The sequence below is a fragment of the Triturus cristatus genome, chromosome 4_1 (genome assembly GCF_964204655.1).
Source record: "Triturus cristatus chromosome 4_1, aTriCri1.1, whole genome shotgun sequence".
NCBI lineage: Eukaryota > Metazoa > Chordata > Amphibia > Caudata > Salamandridae > Triturus > Triturus cristatus.
The window spans coordinates 1,129,477,436-1,129,493,025 of NC_140585.1; the positions used below are offsets into that span (position 1 = coordinate 1,129,477,436).

Genomic DNA, 15,590 nt, shown 5'->3' on the forward strand with positions numbered 1-15,590 from the left:
GGGCTGGGGCCCGAAGGTCAGCTGTGAGATAAGGTACACAGGAGCGGGATGGTCGAAAAGTGGATAATCGGGCCTGGAAGTACTTGTGTTAAAACCTGGCCTGTTGGAATTTGAGGGTTGCACTTACATCCAGACATCGCTCTTACTTTCAAATAACTCTCCACATGCTCTGTATACACACATAATTGATCCGTTGTATACTGGTGACTGTTTGCAAGTAGATATAATCTAATCTAGGGCTTGTAGGCTAGCGGAGGAGGTCCATGCGGAGGAGGTCCATGCGGTAAGTCGTGAGGGGGTGACACCATGAGTTACCCGCACTGGACGACACCAACCCTAGTGACGTCACTGTGTATCGTCCCTATTTAAAACTGTTCTTTCATGCCATTAACAAATAGTCGTGTCACTTAAAGGGAACAGGAGGGTGATGATGAGAATAAGACAGGTCAAGGCGCGCAAACAGGCAGATGAAGCAATCTCTAACATAAGGACGGGGATGCGGCTTTTTCGGTATGCGGGCTTAGTGACTGGATATAGGTGTAACCGAAGACACGACAAGTGAACGCGATTACAGCAGGGTGTAGACTTCAGAGGATTCTGCGGAGGGGTAATCACGTGTTAACCTGCAAGATGAGCATACGGTTTAAGAGAGCAGAATCCTCTTTAATTATATGCTGCCATGGCCCTTACTTCCTGCCGCTGCGCCGGGCCCGACAGGTGCGCGAGGCCCACGCCGCCTCGCGCACCAGGCCATGGAATGCGGAGCTGGCCCCACGGTGCATCAACATATCCGGTTACGGAAGAGGCGCCTGACCCCGTCGCAAGAGGTGAGCAGCACACAGAATGGCACGGGGATGGATGGAAGGGATTTAATATGTGCAAAGCCTCCTAAAAACGCAGCTTTGCGTCCTGATACAAACTCCGGGTTTCAATATATAATTACATATTTAACATTAGTTGAACGCACAGAACACGTATATACCAAAAGTTGAGCGAGCTTGTGCCAACCATACCACGGCATTTTCATTTTCGGAGTATACGGCTGCTTTTGAAATGCCCGACTACATCACTGCCCTGGTACACTCCATACCAGAGAAAAATCATGCACCATTAAAATATGGGCACATTGCCTCTTGCCTGACTTCATACACAGGAAACAGGATCAGAAAAAGACCGAAACTTTCAGTGCTGCTTTTAAATATATATATGTTTAGCTGTGCACGAGGTCAAGCCCTTCAGCGTCCCACGGTGTCGTACAAGCAGATAAATGAGCGGGACTACACGACCGATTTACATCCACTCTACAAGACAACGTGTGCAGCAGCTGTCTCTCTTTCGGGGTTAAATTATATATACACAAATAAAAAGAAACGCCGAACTAACGATACCATAAAAATAATTCTTAAGTAGAAGCCGCATAGTACGTGATAAATAAACGGATGCATAATTAAAGGCGCTGGGCATCCGTGGCACGTAGTAACCGAAGTACTGCGCGGCGGCAGCACGCACTCAAATATCAATGTATTTATTATGGATGGTGCACATATTCTAAAAGACTTCTAACAGCTGACAACTAAAAAGTAGTACGGGAGAGCAGCTAAACCCCGATGAACCACGCTTTCACCCCCTTCGGGTCGAGCTCACGCTATATATTTAGCAGGGTGCAATAGTACAGGGGTTTGTTAGTCCGGCGGGTTTGGAGGCGGCACTGAGGTGTTCGAGTCTCTCACTTGTATTTAAAAAAAGGAAAAATATATATATATATATATATATATATATATATATACTTATAATTTTGCTCGCCTCGTTGAACTTCCGGTGATGCTGGGCATCCACAAGCCTCCCGGGCCCAACAACTTAATTAGGTGCGTTCCCTTGTAACGGAACCCTTGTAATGTAACAGCATTTCTGTGCGCGGTTACGGGTAGCGATGGCAATTTACTGATGTTGGCACTTTACCTTCCCGCTTCCACGGACATCGGTGCGGCAACATGGCAAACTGCCAACACGTTGCAAGCTCTAATGTTGGCGATCGTCTAAAGTAGGTGCAGACCTCACCTGGCTTCGGTGCCATCTTTACCGGGGGGGGGGGGATTTTGCGCCTCGGCTAGCCTGTCGACGTTGGTGCGGTGTGCCAGTGTTCTAGCCTCGGGGTCGCGCCCACTTTCGGTGCTCTTGGCCGCTTTGCGGCCCCTACATGCTGTTTTCGCGCGGGAGGTGCACGGCCTGGGACTCCCATTAAGGAGAGGAGGGGGTCCGTCGGCTTAATCGGCTGACATTGGGGCAGTACACCAGGGCTTGCGCCTCGAGGTCGCGTTCCCAGCCTGTATCCTGGGCTAATCAGTTAATCCCCCGTGTCGGAATGTGTTATGTAATTACCGTGCCCATGCCAGCGCTTCAACATCGTCGGGTCGAGTCCGCGCTTTTGCACCCCCCCCCCTGAGGTTGAGCCAATAGAAGCCTTGCTCAAGTGCAAGTCTTGCGCAGGTGGTTGTCCTGCCCCTCACAGGACAAGGCTCTGTGTCCCGCCATCGTCCTTACAACACGCGGCGTCAGTGATCATAGTCGGCCGCTGTGAGCGGCATTTACGGGTCACGCCATATCAGTGGTGACGAGGGTAGCCTGTCCACGTGTGGCATACCGCGGCGGCCGCGCACAGGCTGAGTGCGGTGCTAATGCGGCACCCCCGCCACGTCTCAGCGACTGCTGTTCGGGTGCTCGTGGGATGCCCAGGGCGGCACGGTACAAATAGGGCGCAGGGCGGCACGTTTACACCCCGTAGGTCCACCCTCTGGGCCTGTGTACACTATTAGCAGGGCTGTCCATGGATCGCGTCTTAACTGGGTGAGGAGGTAATTGCTCTCTTTGGTACTTGCGGGGTGTTGGGCCCCCCCCACCCCAATTGGTCTCCCAGCTGTTTTCAGTGAATGTCTCGGCTGCGCGTAAAAGAGGGTGGCTGGTCTAGCATTCCAATGTCAGTCAGTGGTTCCGGTTAGGAAGTTGGGATGCCAGGGTGCGCAGTAAAGACAGGAGCGACAGGAGTAAGTTAAAGTCATAGAGTAGCATGCAAGTGGGAGAGAGAGAACGAGTATACGTTGAAAATTAGCACAACACTGTGTTCATAGCCGCCTTCGCCAGAGTGAGCAGGTACAGGCTTGTGGGACACTTGTAGGAATACAGCCATGTTGGGGCCACGGGGTGGCATTGGCTCTCAGGAACGTTCTCCCTGGGCTTGTGATTTATTTGTACTATGGATTACTTCCAGAGTTCGATTGTATGCATGTACTAGTGGCTGATGCATATTTTCAAATTGCACATTTCACTCAAGCATTTGACACTACCATGCTAGGTGTAGCTATCCACCCTGTAGGGCATACTGGGAGTGTAACGTATTTGGTATCTCAGTAAATGTTTTAAATAGACCTGGGGAAGCAATGATCTGCCTGACTCTGCCTGGGCTCACCAATTTTGACTTCGGTTCTCACTGTTGGTACTGCACATCCTTCACCGGGATGGGCACGGGGCCCGTAGGTCCCATGGGCATTTTGATTCAAATAATATTTACACTGAAAGGGCATGGGAGTGCAAAACTTTAAGAAGTTGGCTAGTAGTGTGGTTTACCCGGCCGTATCATGCCTGTTAGCCTCATTGATGAATGCATAGTGAAGTAAACGCTAAGTTGACAGCAAGAGTATAGGAAAGGAAAGGTTTTAACGTCTCACCTGTAAGGGGTCTACGGTCTGAGGTACATGGATGTTTAGAGAATGCCTTTATCTACAGATCAGTATCTGTTACAACAGCGTAACGGTGTCAGAGACATAGCCAACAGTCCTGGCTGGCCACAGCTCCGGGGTACTAGGATGAGTAACCACAGGTATCAAGAGAGGGAGCTCCTAGCGACAGACCGACATCTCGCACAGCACAACTGCAATTTACGGGCTTTATCCATTGGTATGCACGGGCAGGAGGTTGTGTGACTGTGAGGTCAAAAGGTCAGAGCTCAGCAGGCACACGCAGTTACTTTCTTACTGTGGTCGATAAATGAGTTCCAGTAAGTTGGGTTTTTGACACACACCTGTAAGCTGCTTTTGTCTGGAATGGAACAGCAAAGTTTGGCGGGTTGGGTCCTTTTTGTGTGTGATAACAAGGGTCCACCTGACGTAAATTCCGAAACAGGGGAAATTAACTAAATGTAAATATCAAAGTTGGGGAAGTAGACAATAGTCATGGACCACCATACTACATGTGATAGACTTGCATGCTACCGCAACCAGTAGCATTATAAAAAAAAAAAAAAAAAAAAAAAAAAAAAAAACCTTTTGCGCTCACATACAGATTTATAAATAAAATGTATTTCCCTATGCGCATTAGAGTAACGCTATGAATGGTGATCATGCAGACTTCCACGGAACGGGACAACTGTCAGGCGTCTGTAGCTGCGCAGGGCTCCCTCGGTTATGTCCAGGTCTTTTATATTAACCGAGCACTCATGGGACACTTCACCACTATGGTCGGGAGCAGGGGGAGGTGTCACTTTGCATCCAGCATCTAGGTCAAGCAAAGAGTTACGCCCAGTGTTGATTGAGTGTTAAGGTTACCTCGTCGTTCATTGGGGCTCCTTAGGGGAGGACGACCTAGCGGCAAGGAACAGCTAGAGTGGTTTACGTGTGCTCAGCGATCAAAAAAAAAAAAAAAAAAAAAAGATGCTTCACGGGCCTTGGCTCACACGGAAGTGGGCTAAGATCAGTCACACCACTGGTGCCGTGGCCTGCTCTGATGCCTGGCACTGGGGTCCCAGGTTCTTCTGAAGGGCTAGGCCTTCAGATGCTGAAAGGATGTCCGTTGTTATTTACTCGATTGTTAAACGATTGGTTATTTCCTGGGTCATCCGTTTCCTGGGTCATCCGCGGGTGTAGAGCTTTAGGCGCTGGTTGTCTTTCCATCGGGTCGGTTTGATGCGGGATGGTGGTTTTTAGGGCAGGTCACAGGCTGCTTCCTCTCGCTGTGTTTGTTCTTCTAGGTGTGGTCGGGTCAAGTGACGGAGGAGAGCAATCATCGCGTGGTATATCTGGGCATGATAGAACGCCAGGCAAGATTGTAGCGTAGGCAGATAGTGGCACTTATCAGGGAAGGAATGTTGGTCTCAATGGCATGCCGCCATGCAAGGGGACCATGTACCTAGGTCACGTACATCAGGCAGTGACAGGTGAACAGGGACCATGTGTACTAGAATATCAGGAGTGGTTCCCACCACGGTCGGGCAGATGGGAAGCTGTCATCTTGATGCTCAATGGATACCCTTACTCCATCACACCTATTGTAAGCTGAGGATGCCTGTTGACGCTGTTAGACCTGCTATTAGTTAGTACACTCACTGTTGTGCCTTGTACGCTAGGACACATGTCCTCCATCACACACATCTTCAGACCACACTGCCCCTCCTCCCCCCCTCCTTCCTTGGAGCAATAGGGTTCCAAATACTTGGGGGGTGGCAGGCTGGGACAGAGGTTGGTGGCGAGCTCCCACATCATTCGGTAGGAGGATTTCGAAGAGTCTTTGGGCAGGTCATTGGTCGCTCCTCCCGCTGTATTTGCTGTCATCTTATTCTCACTGGAAACCCCTACTCCTTCACACCTATTGTAAGCGGAAGATGCTTGTTGACACTGTTAGACCTGCTATTAGTTATTACACACTCCTGTGTGCCTTGGCATGGTTTGTTTCGCATCAGGGTCAGTTTGGGACTGGCGAATTGTTTGCTCCAGGGCCGAAGCAGGCGCTTCTAGAACAGGACTAGATTGCTTAGGCCAGGCGGCAGGACAAAGGTCTTTTGGACACTGGCAGACTGGTGCAGGCTGCAAAGTAGTGCCATTGCAGAACATTGATTTGTCAACATTCTGCTAGGAAATGATGAGCAGCAGTAAGGTATTGAACGTTGGTGAGAAATTGTTGTGGGTTTCGTGCTCAACAGGAGCAAGGGAATTGCATTCGGTTCGCAAGCTACAGGTACGGTCTACAGCACCAGAAACTGTAAAGCTGCTATGTTTGCCCGGGACCGGGCTGCCAATGTCATCTGACTTTACATCCAGCCACTAAGTGTGCAAAGACATACTTGCGATGGTGCAAGGGGCACTCAGCAGTAGAGTTAGTTGAGTGTCATCACACCCCGATATAACGTCAGTGATAGAACGTAGGTTGTGGCCACACACGACCAGGCACGCTAGGGCAGCTGGGGCGGGAGTGTGCCAGTGCCAGGAGGGTGCGGGTTGCCTGGTTAGGGCGGCTGGTTTGGAGGGAACACTAATACAGAGCACATCTTGCATTCATAGAAGGCTGAATTGATACTTTTATGGCATGGTGCCAGTTGCTTTAGTTATGCGCATGTTTCTGGGCCGCGTCAGGAACATTCAGAATGCAATGCTGGTGGTTAGCCTGTTTCATGCTGTTCAGAAGTGTTTCAGCTCAGGCTTGGCCAAACATGGGTCATAGGCCGGTGGTCTGCGCTGGGGTTCATGTTAACAATCAGGTGAAGCAGCAGAACGGGGGCATATGGTCCATATGATCAAGGGAAACCCCGGGGTAACACTCTGATAGCCACAATTTAGCAGGAGACTAATTGGCTTTCCCAGTATCCAAAATAGAGAAGAATTTTACACGCTGGTTCTCCTCTGTGGGCACCCTGTCCTGTCTCTCCCTGGTATACTAGCAGCATTTTGGGAGGGCAAGGGTTTACAGTTGGTGGTGACTGATGGAATATGATGGGCGTACTCCAGCTGAGTGGAAGAGGAAGTAAGGGCGCTTGCAACGCTTACCTCCTCCCGCATTGGCACTGCCAGGCAGGAGTGTCTTGTCAAAGGGATTGTTCTTTAGCCAGGCAAAGGCAACTTTGGACCATCGCCTATTCAAGGTTTAAGGTCATTTCAGTCAATTCCACGGGGGATTTTAGAATGGTTGGGGGAACCTGTCCTGATGGTACAGGCTGGCCGTCGGCCCGGTTGGGCGGAGACTTGTTTTGGCTGGACCTGGGAGAAGTCCTAGTTTAGGCATGGATCTTTTCCTACTGGACCTAGGGGAAGCGTTGGCTGCAGCTGGTTGTAGGGAAATAGGTCTACCTTGGTGGGGGGCCCTGGTAGTGACGGTGGCCACTCCCAAGGCTGTGGAGGAGTTACAGGGCGATCCAGGGTCTGCACTTACCAAGGGGTACAGCATGCAGCAGCACCATGGGGTGCTAAGCCAGGATACCCAGGGATGTTTAGCGGGTCCCCTGGAAGAACGACGGCGCCCCGTTAACCGAAAGGCGGTTGTGGGTCTGAGCAACCGGGGGCTGCCATTTATGCTCCGCCCACCCATCACGGGGGGGGCGTGGTGAAGCATGTGGACGGGTGGTCCACGGATGGGAGGGGTGGACCCTCCCAATATTTGGTATACACCAGTTGGCGTTGCCATGGTGACTCTAGGCTTATCAGACGGGCAGGCGGCATAGGGCTGGCCTGCCCTGGGATCGCCCGTAAGATAACCCACCTTGTTTGCATATTGGTTATGCTAATAAACCTGCAGCAATATTTCTCCACTTACATTACAGTGTCGTGTGTTTTTATTTATGCACTTATGTCTTATGTGCTTTGTGATAACTGTTGCCGATATTGGCACTATGTAAGGCTGCCCGGGGGGGGGTCGCGCAGCGGCCCGCCCCTTGGAGGGCGGCCGCCTTAGTGCCACAGGAAGGCACAGGGGGGGGAGGTCGAGTCCCTGGGCCAGTCCGGGGGAGACCCCAACAGATAGCTGTTTCCGGCGAGGGCGGGCAGGAGACAGGGGTACTTATACTGTCTCCGCCCCCTCCTCGTCCTCTTGTCCGCTCGTTCGCCTTGCCCGCCCCTCCGCTTACCCGGCGTCCGGAGGGACAAAAGGGGGGGGCAGGTTTTTTCTAACAATGTTACTTTGTGTTGCAGGAGGAGTTACAGGGCGATCCAGGGTCTGCACTTACCAAGGGGTACAGCATGCAGCAGCACCATGGGGTGCTAAGCCAGGATACCCAGGGATGTTTAGCGGGTCCCCTGGAAGAACGACGGCGCCCCGTTAACCGAAAGGCGGTTGTGGGTCTGAGCAACCGGGGGCTGCCATTTATGCTCCGCCCACCCATCACGGGGGGGGCGTGGTGAAGCATGTGGACGGGTGGTCCACGGATGGGAGGGGTGGACCCTCCCAATATTTGGTATACACCAGTTGGCGTTGCCATGGTGACTCTAGGCTTATCAGACGGGCAGGCGGCATAGGGCTGGCCTGCCCTGGGATCGCCCGTAAGATAACCCACCTTGTTTGCATATTGGTTATGCTAATAAACCTGCAGCAATATTTCTCCACTTACATTACAGTGTCATGTGTTTTTATTTATGCACTTATGTCTTATGTGCTTTGTGATAACTGTTGCCGATATTGGCACTAAAATGAGCGGGACTACACGACCGATTTACATCCACTCTACAAGACAACGTGTGCAGCAGCTGTCTCTCTTTCGGGGTTAAATTATATATACACAAATAAAAAGAAACGCCGAACTAACGATACCATAAAAATAATTCTTAAGTAGAAGCCGCATAGTACGTGATAAATAAACGGATGCATAATTAAAGGCGCTGGGCATCCGTGGCACGTAGTAACCGAAGTACTGCGCGGCGGCAGCACGCACTCAAATATCAATGTATTTATTATGGATGGTGCACATATTCTAAAAGACTTCTAACAGCTGACAACTAAAAAGTAGTACGGGAGAGCAGCTAAACCCCGATGAACCACGCTTTCACCCCCTTCTGCTTTACAAGATGGAGCTAGTCACGGAGTTAGGGCTGACGATCACAATGCACGTCTTTCAGTCCCTTGCGCGTGCGCGCACATGCACACGACCTGGGACATTTTAAAGAAGAGTTAGACTGCTGGGAGGGAGCAAAGGTTTCATTGAAAGCCCCCAGCAGAGAGTCCTTCTGCAATGCAAGCGATGCACCAGGAAAGATACTAGCACGAAAGGTAAACAAAGAGAATGGAGACAGATAGCATGACGTTGAAGGCCACTACAACATATTATATATATTTAAATATCTATATATCTTTACAGACTGAAACAAATGGTAAAGGTTACTTTTATTTCGGTCTTCTCCTAATAACCCTGATGTTTAAAAAACAAAAACGACTGAAATTCACGAGTTATGCGTAACTTCTATTAGTATAACTTGCACCGCCTTAGATTTCAGATGTCATAGCATGTGCCGTCATAAGGGCATCATAGGAGTGAAAATTCTGGCAAAAAAACGTTTTGACATCATGGTCCTCCAACAATGTATTCTTCCAATTTATTCTAAAAAATAATCTGAAATTAGGGTAAATGAAGTCAGGCGGGAACTAGGTGCAACACTATCAGTGGCCCAGTGTCATTGGCAAACCCTTATTACACACAGCCGAAGGCCATGCGCAGCAGAGAAAGAAATCTTTTCATAAAATGTAGATATCAGGAAAACATTCACAGAAATAAACTGTAGTTAATGTGAAGGTATAGTTAGAATTGGTTAGAAAGCCTTAACCTGTGTTCAAAACATCCCTGAAAGTCACTTAACCCCTTCGCTGCGGCGGGAATTCCACCGCAGCGCTGGGGGGGGTTGGGGGGCAGCGCGGTGGCGCTGTGCTCATGACGGAGCCACTCCGTCATGAGCCACGGTTGAGCTGTGCTCATGATGGAGTGGTTCCGTCATGACTCCGCCCAGTTGCATTGTCCCCCCGCACAGGCGGGGAAACAGCTCCGCGTGGGCGTAGCGGCCGCCAACGGTCGCGGCATGACGGAACCACTCCGTCATGAGCAGGGGAGGGGTTAAAATAATCAAAGTTAAAGTAGAGTTCTGTTTATTATTTAAAAAACAAACATCAGTGAGATTCATTGGTAATGGTTAGTTCCACAATCCCCAAATCTCAAAACAGTCAAGCAAACCATAAAGCGCACACTAAACACAATGCGTATGTCCTCAAAATGCTTACTCCAATAAGTAACTGCACTTAAAAGGACAACATAATTACATAACACATATTTAAAGTAATGAAAAATACTATAGTCAATGTCCTCTCTTGGAAAGTGTTACTAGTATTGTAATATATAATCTGATCTGTGAGATTATTTATGGCATTAGTACTTACCTCTCTGGCATCAACAGGGAGGTCATATACATATCTTGTTTGGGTGCTTTTATTGCAAAAAATAAACTGGTATGCAATCCATATTTCAAATGGACTTGTGAAAAATGGAAATATTTCACAGGTCTCTGTGAAATATGAGTTTGATTATTATATGGGCAGTTCAAAACCACTTTGCAGAACTTTGCCGTTGTCACGGAAACTCAGATAATGTTGCAGTTGAGGACCAAGTTACATACACAGGTTATCTTATTTGTAAACATATATATGTAGTATACACCTGAGGTAACTATGTAATATGATCCTATATGACCACTGAAGTGTTCTGCTGACATAATAAACCCTGAGGCCTACGTGGTTTTCAAATGTCACCAGAAACCTGAGATGGCAATATAGGACCATATTACACCTTTTAACCATTATGTCTTATTTACACTACATGCATGGCGAGGGCAATTAGAAAAAAAGGTGTTTTTGCAACAGAGAAATATGTATTGAACATGGCAAATGAAATACTCAATTAGACTGCTTGGCTGTCTGCAGTAAAAAGAATAGAGCAATACATAATTGTGTATATAGGAATGTAGAATTTTGGGAAAAAAACTGCATTATTAAAAACACTTACAGTTCATGCAAGGTAGAGATTGCTGAAGCTATTCTCTTCAAGATGTAACAAACAATGGGCCCTGATAGCAATTATAATATTTAGATTTTGTTAACGTTTCATGAATAGATTGTTGATAAAACAAACAATAGACAACAATCAGGGTGAAAGGAATTATGAAATTGTGCGGATACTGCATTTACTGCATAACTATGGGTTTACCACATTTGCCGCTTAAAATGCAGATTTCTATAATAATGTTAGGTTGTTTCTAGCTCAAATTGCTCAAAATAATGCTACCCTGAAATGTGCTTCAAAATACTGCATCATTTAGATAACCCTGCTGTATAATTTGGGCTTCCATTGTCTCATAATCCTGCGGGCTTTGACAATAAGAAAACTCTCTAGGGCGGTTTGGGGCTGTCAATATGTTGATGAAAATTTGACAGGGACCTGTGAAATATTTTCAGTGGTTCATGGGGGCTGTGAAATGCGGATTTTTATATAACTGCATTATGTAGAATAAAAACACATAAAGGACACAAAAGGAGAAAATATATCACACAAAATTATATTGCAATTGAGGGGGTCTGGTGACATCATGAGCCCCAAGACTGAATGCCGATTGGGTGGCAGATGTCACTAAGCCCCCGGGCCCGAGATATACTTAAATGCATGTGCTCTAGTCAGTAATTATTTTTATGATACTTCACAAAAATGAAAAGAAGAAAATGGAAGCATTATATTGAAGAATATATTCATTACCTTGGTGAATTAAGTGCTCATTGCTAAGAACTGTGTTTGACCTACAGGTCATAATCGAATCTCAGCTAGATTCACTCAGCCCCTCCTACTTTTTTAGGTAAATTAAAAAGAAACTAAGAGGTTGGGTAATTGTAACATGTGTTACTTACTTTATTGAGTATTATTATAAATGTGCCGACCCCCATGCATCAAAACGATAGAAATCAATAATAAATTTAACCTGTAGGCTAATCACCTCACGTCAATGCAATGGAGTAAATTTTTGACAAAAGAACATAAAAGTGTTTATTTTCTTGCAGGCTGCGTGGTGTTTTGCACCACCTCCATTTTGTTATCTGAAAACGCTCTGTTGATTTAAACTATAACGCAAAGTGAATATAACTCACACTGAAGCCCTTTGGGCAGAATTTGACACAACATTTGCTTCTTATTGCAATTGCATATATATAGCGTTTACTACCCATGACGAGGCGTCAAAGCGCTTTTTCAGCAAGTAGCACGCTACTCCGGAACCCATAAAGGATTAGTGTTGAATTAGTATAGTGAAATATGAAAGTAATTTGAGTGGTGGATAGATTAGTCAGTTATTTGGATTGAGAAGGATAGCAGAGGGATAGAAGAGGGAAAAAGGTTTGCATTTATATAGCGCTTGTTACCCCTAATAGGCTGTTGAAATACTTTTTTGGTGAGTAGCACGCTACTCTGGAACATTAAACTGTATCATTTCCCTTTTCGTCCAAAAATGATCCTGAGAAATTAGCAGAAGAGTATAAAAAGCACAATTCAAATTTCTCTAAACAGTGTTTTTTGCGGAATTTCTTTAAAAAAAAAATAAAACTCAAAAATGATTATATTAAAAAAGATTGCTAGTAAAAATGAATTCTTGAAAAAACAAAAAAAAATGTACTATAAAAACTGATCACTCTGCCAATGGAGAAGTGATTTGGAATTCTAATTCTGATAGCCAACTTTTCTAGATCGTTTTGTCGTGAGGAAGCACAAATACAAATGTTAACTCGACAAGGAGTGAAGGTAAGTTGTACTCACGGGAACATCAACGTACTTTGCAGCAGCTTTCACCTGCAAATAAACGTAAATGCGAATAAATTAACAGGTGCCATGCAGCTGCGACTAGTTAACAGCAGGAAATTGAAAAACTTGTGAAGTGTCAGCTTATTAATTTGCATACTTACTGTGAAGGAGAGAATGGAGGAGAAGAAAGTGCCTTCATCATATCTTGATAACTTGGACAGGACATTTTCTAACACAGAAACAAACTGCAGAGAAACAGATAGAAGCAAGTAAATCGTACTGGGTGAAAATATCACATGAAACAGGAATGGTACTGGGGGAATAACGCACCTGTACAATATTCATACAGACATACACACTTAAATCAGCAGCAAGTGCAAAAAGTCACCGTAAATAACAGAATACAGTGTAGGTCTGTCCTCGTCTTAAAATCTAACAACTTTAACATACTCATCCTGTGACTTAAAACAGCTGACAGACAGGTTTATAACCTTCCCCAAAAATAGTTCCCTCCAAGAAAGTACGTCAAGACCCGAAAAGCTTTCTCCAGATCAATACAACCTACTGAATGTTCCAGGAGAAGCAGAAATAAAGCATATAGATTAAAGCCTGATTGTTATAAATGAAGATCTCTAACTGGCAGAGGTATGCACCGTTGTCCAAGCAGGGACCCTTCATACTAGCCAGGGTAAGGGAGTTACACACTTTAGATAACACCAGCTCACCCCCTTGGTAGCTTGGGACAAGCAGGCAGGCTTATCCCAAAGGTAATGTGTGAAGTATTTGTACTCTAAACACAGAGTAACACAGTGAAAACAACACAAATTGTCATCACACCAGTTTATAAAAATAAGGTATCTTTCTCTACACCAAACAAGACAAAAACAACAAAAATCCAACATACATGTATCAAGATATCACTTTAAAAATGATTACTTGCAAAAATACAACTGTAAAAACAAACATTTCCACCTGGGGCTAATATGAAGTCGTGACAGGCATAAATCTAAAGTACTACGCTGACTGTGAGGTGCGCGGGGTGGGCACGAAGTCACACAAACACCCCAACCAACAGTACCTTGGAAAACAGGCAATGCACGGCATCGTGGAGGTGAGGCATCGGTGCCAACATGTGTCCGGTTCCCTTCTGCCACAGGGGAGGTGAGGCGTCAAGTCCGTATGGAGGCAAGGCGTAGAGTCTAGGACAGGGAAGTTAGACAGCGTCGCCAGAGAGGCCTCGGTTCCGGTGAGGCGATGCAACATCAAACAGTTCATGAAATCACCCTCTTTGGTTATCGACTCCGTGATAACGTAATGCTAGCGCTGGAGATGATGGCGTCAGAGCGAGTGATGGTGTCGGGAAAGCCGATAACTGTAGGCGTTGGAGCTGCTGTGCAGGTGGGGCAGTGCATCATGCACTTCACAAGCAGTGGCCTCGGTGCAGGTTGTGGTGTCACTGGCGGAGTTGTTTTTCTTGCTTTGCAGCACTAGCCACACAATTCTCAGGGCCCAGGAGCTGGAATTGGTGCTCTTTTGAATACAGGAGTACCCAGAGGAGTCCAGGTGCTGGTCAGTGGGTGCTGGTGAAGTCTTTGTGGCCCTGAGACTCCAGAACAGGAGGCAAGCACACACAAGCCTGTAGAGATTTTTCTTCAAGCAGGTTCACAGCAAAGTTCCAGTCTTTGTCCTCTCCTTGGCAGAAGCAGCAACTGCAGGCCAATCCAACAAAGCACACACAGCAAAGGGGCAGTACTCCTGCTTACAGCTCTACAGCTCTTGTACTTGGCAGAGGTTCCTCTTAAGTCCAGAAGTGATCTAATTCTCTGGGGTTTAAGGTCCGATACTTCTACCCCATTTTCTCTTTGTTCTCTTAGTGGCATGGGTCTACGAGCCAAGTCCAAGCCATTTCTGCCATCTCTGGCCCAGCTTCACTACAGGAGGTGAAGACAGCATTGTGCAGAGGAGACACTGCCTATTCAGGAGCTAGTGAAAACTCCTCTCACCACTCTAAATGCAGCCTTTCTATGAGTCACCCAGGAAAGGCAGGACACAACTCAACCCCCCTTGTGGCTGCCTACAGTGAATGCACATCCCAAGATCCTGTCACTCCAAAACCAGACAGTCAATACACAAACAGCAGAGGCACACAGAATGGTTAAACAAGAAAATGTCTATTTTCTAAAAGTGCCATTTTCAAACACACAATTTAAAAACCATCTCCCTAAAAATCTGTGTTATTAAATTCTGAGTTCAGAGAGCCAAAACTCCATTTCTCTATCTTGTCCGAGTAGAAAATTATACTTGTAAGAGGTGACAAGGTACCTTCCATGTTAAGCTATGGGACAGATAGCCTTTAAATAGTGAAAAACTAAATTGGCTGTATTTCACTATCAGGACATGTGACCAACACCAGTACACGCCCTAACATTCATATACACTGTACCCTGCCCATGGGGGTACCTTGGGCCAGCCTGAGGGGTGCCTTACATGTAGAAAAAGGGAAGGTTAGTGCCTGGCAAGTGGGTGCACTTGCCAGGTCGACATGGCATTTTAAAAATGCTTGTGCAGACACTGCAGTGACCGGTCTGAGATACATTTACAGGGCTATTCATGTGGATGGTACAATCAGTGCTGCAGGCCAACTAGTATCATTTAATTTACAGGATCTGGCACACTCAGTGCACTTTACTAGGGACTTACCAGTAAATCAAATATGCCAATCATGGATACCCAATTATAATCATAATTTACGCAGAGGGCATATGCACTTTAGCACTGATTAGCAGTGGTTAAGTGCCCAGAGTCCGAAAGCCAACAAAACAGGTCAGGAAAAATAGGAACAAGCAAAAAGTTTGGGGATAACCCTGCAAAAAGGGTCATTTCCAACAATGATAAAGCAGATGAAAGGCAATAAATGATAAAACGGATAAAATTGTAAATGCAGCAGTAAATAACAGAGCATATCGCACAGCAAACTCCAAACTCTGTTGTATTGTTTTAGTAGACCTGTCCTTTGTCC

The 15,590-nt window shown here is 46.5% G+C and overlaps 1 protein-coding gene across 7 annotated transcripts in view; it reads right to left on the reverse strand.

The window, feature by feature from the left end:
• CADPS2 (calcium dependent secretion activator 2) overlaps nucleotides 1-15,590 on the reverse strand; it is a 1,645,358-nt gene that overhangs the window by 167,988 nt on the left and 1,461,780 nt on the right. For all 7 annotated transcript variants that reach the window (XM_085654189.1, XM_085654188.1, XM_085654187.1 and 4 more), the window contains 2 exons: nucleotides 12,733-12,816; nucleotides 12,587-12,619 (listed from right to left, as the gene is read on the reverse strand). In XM_085654189.1, the coding sequence (XP_085510315.1) occupies nucleotides 12,587-12,619; nucleotides 12,733-12,816 (117 nt within the window). The remainder of the gene's footprint in view (nucleotides 1-12,586; nucleotides 12,620-12,732; nucleotides 12,817-15,590) is intronic.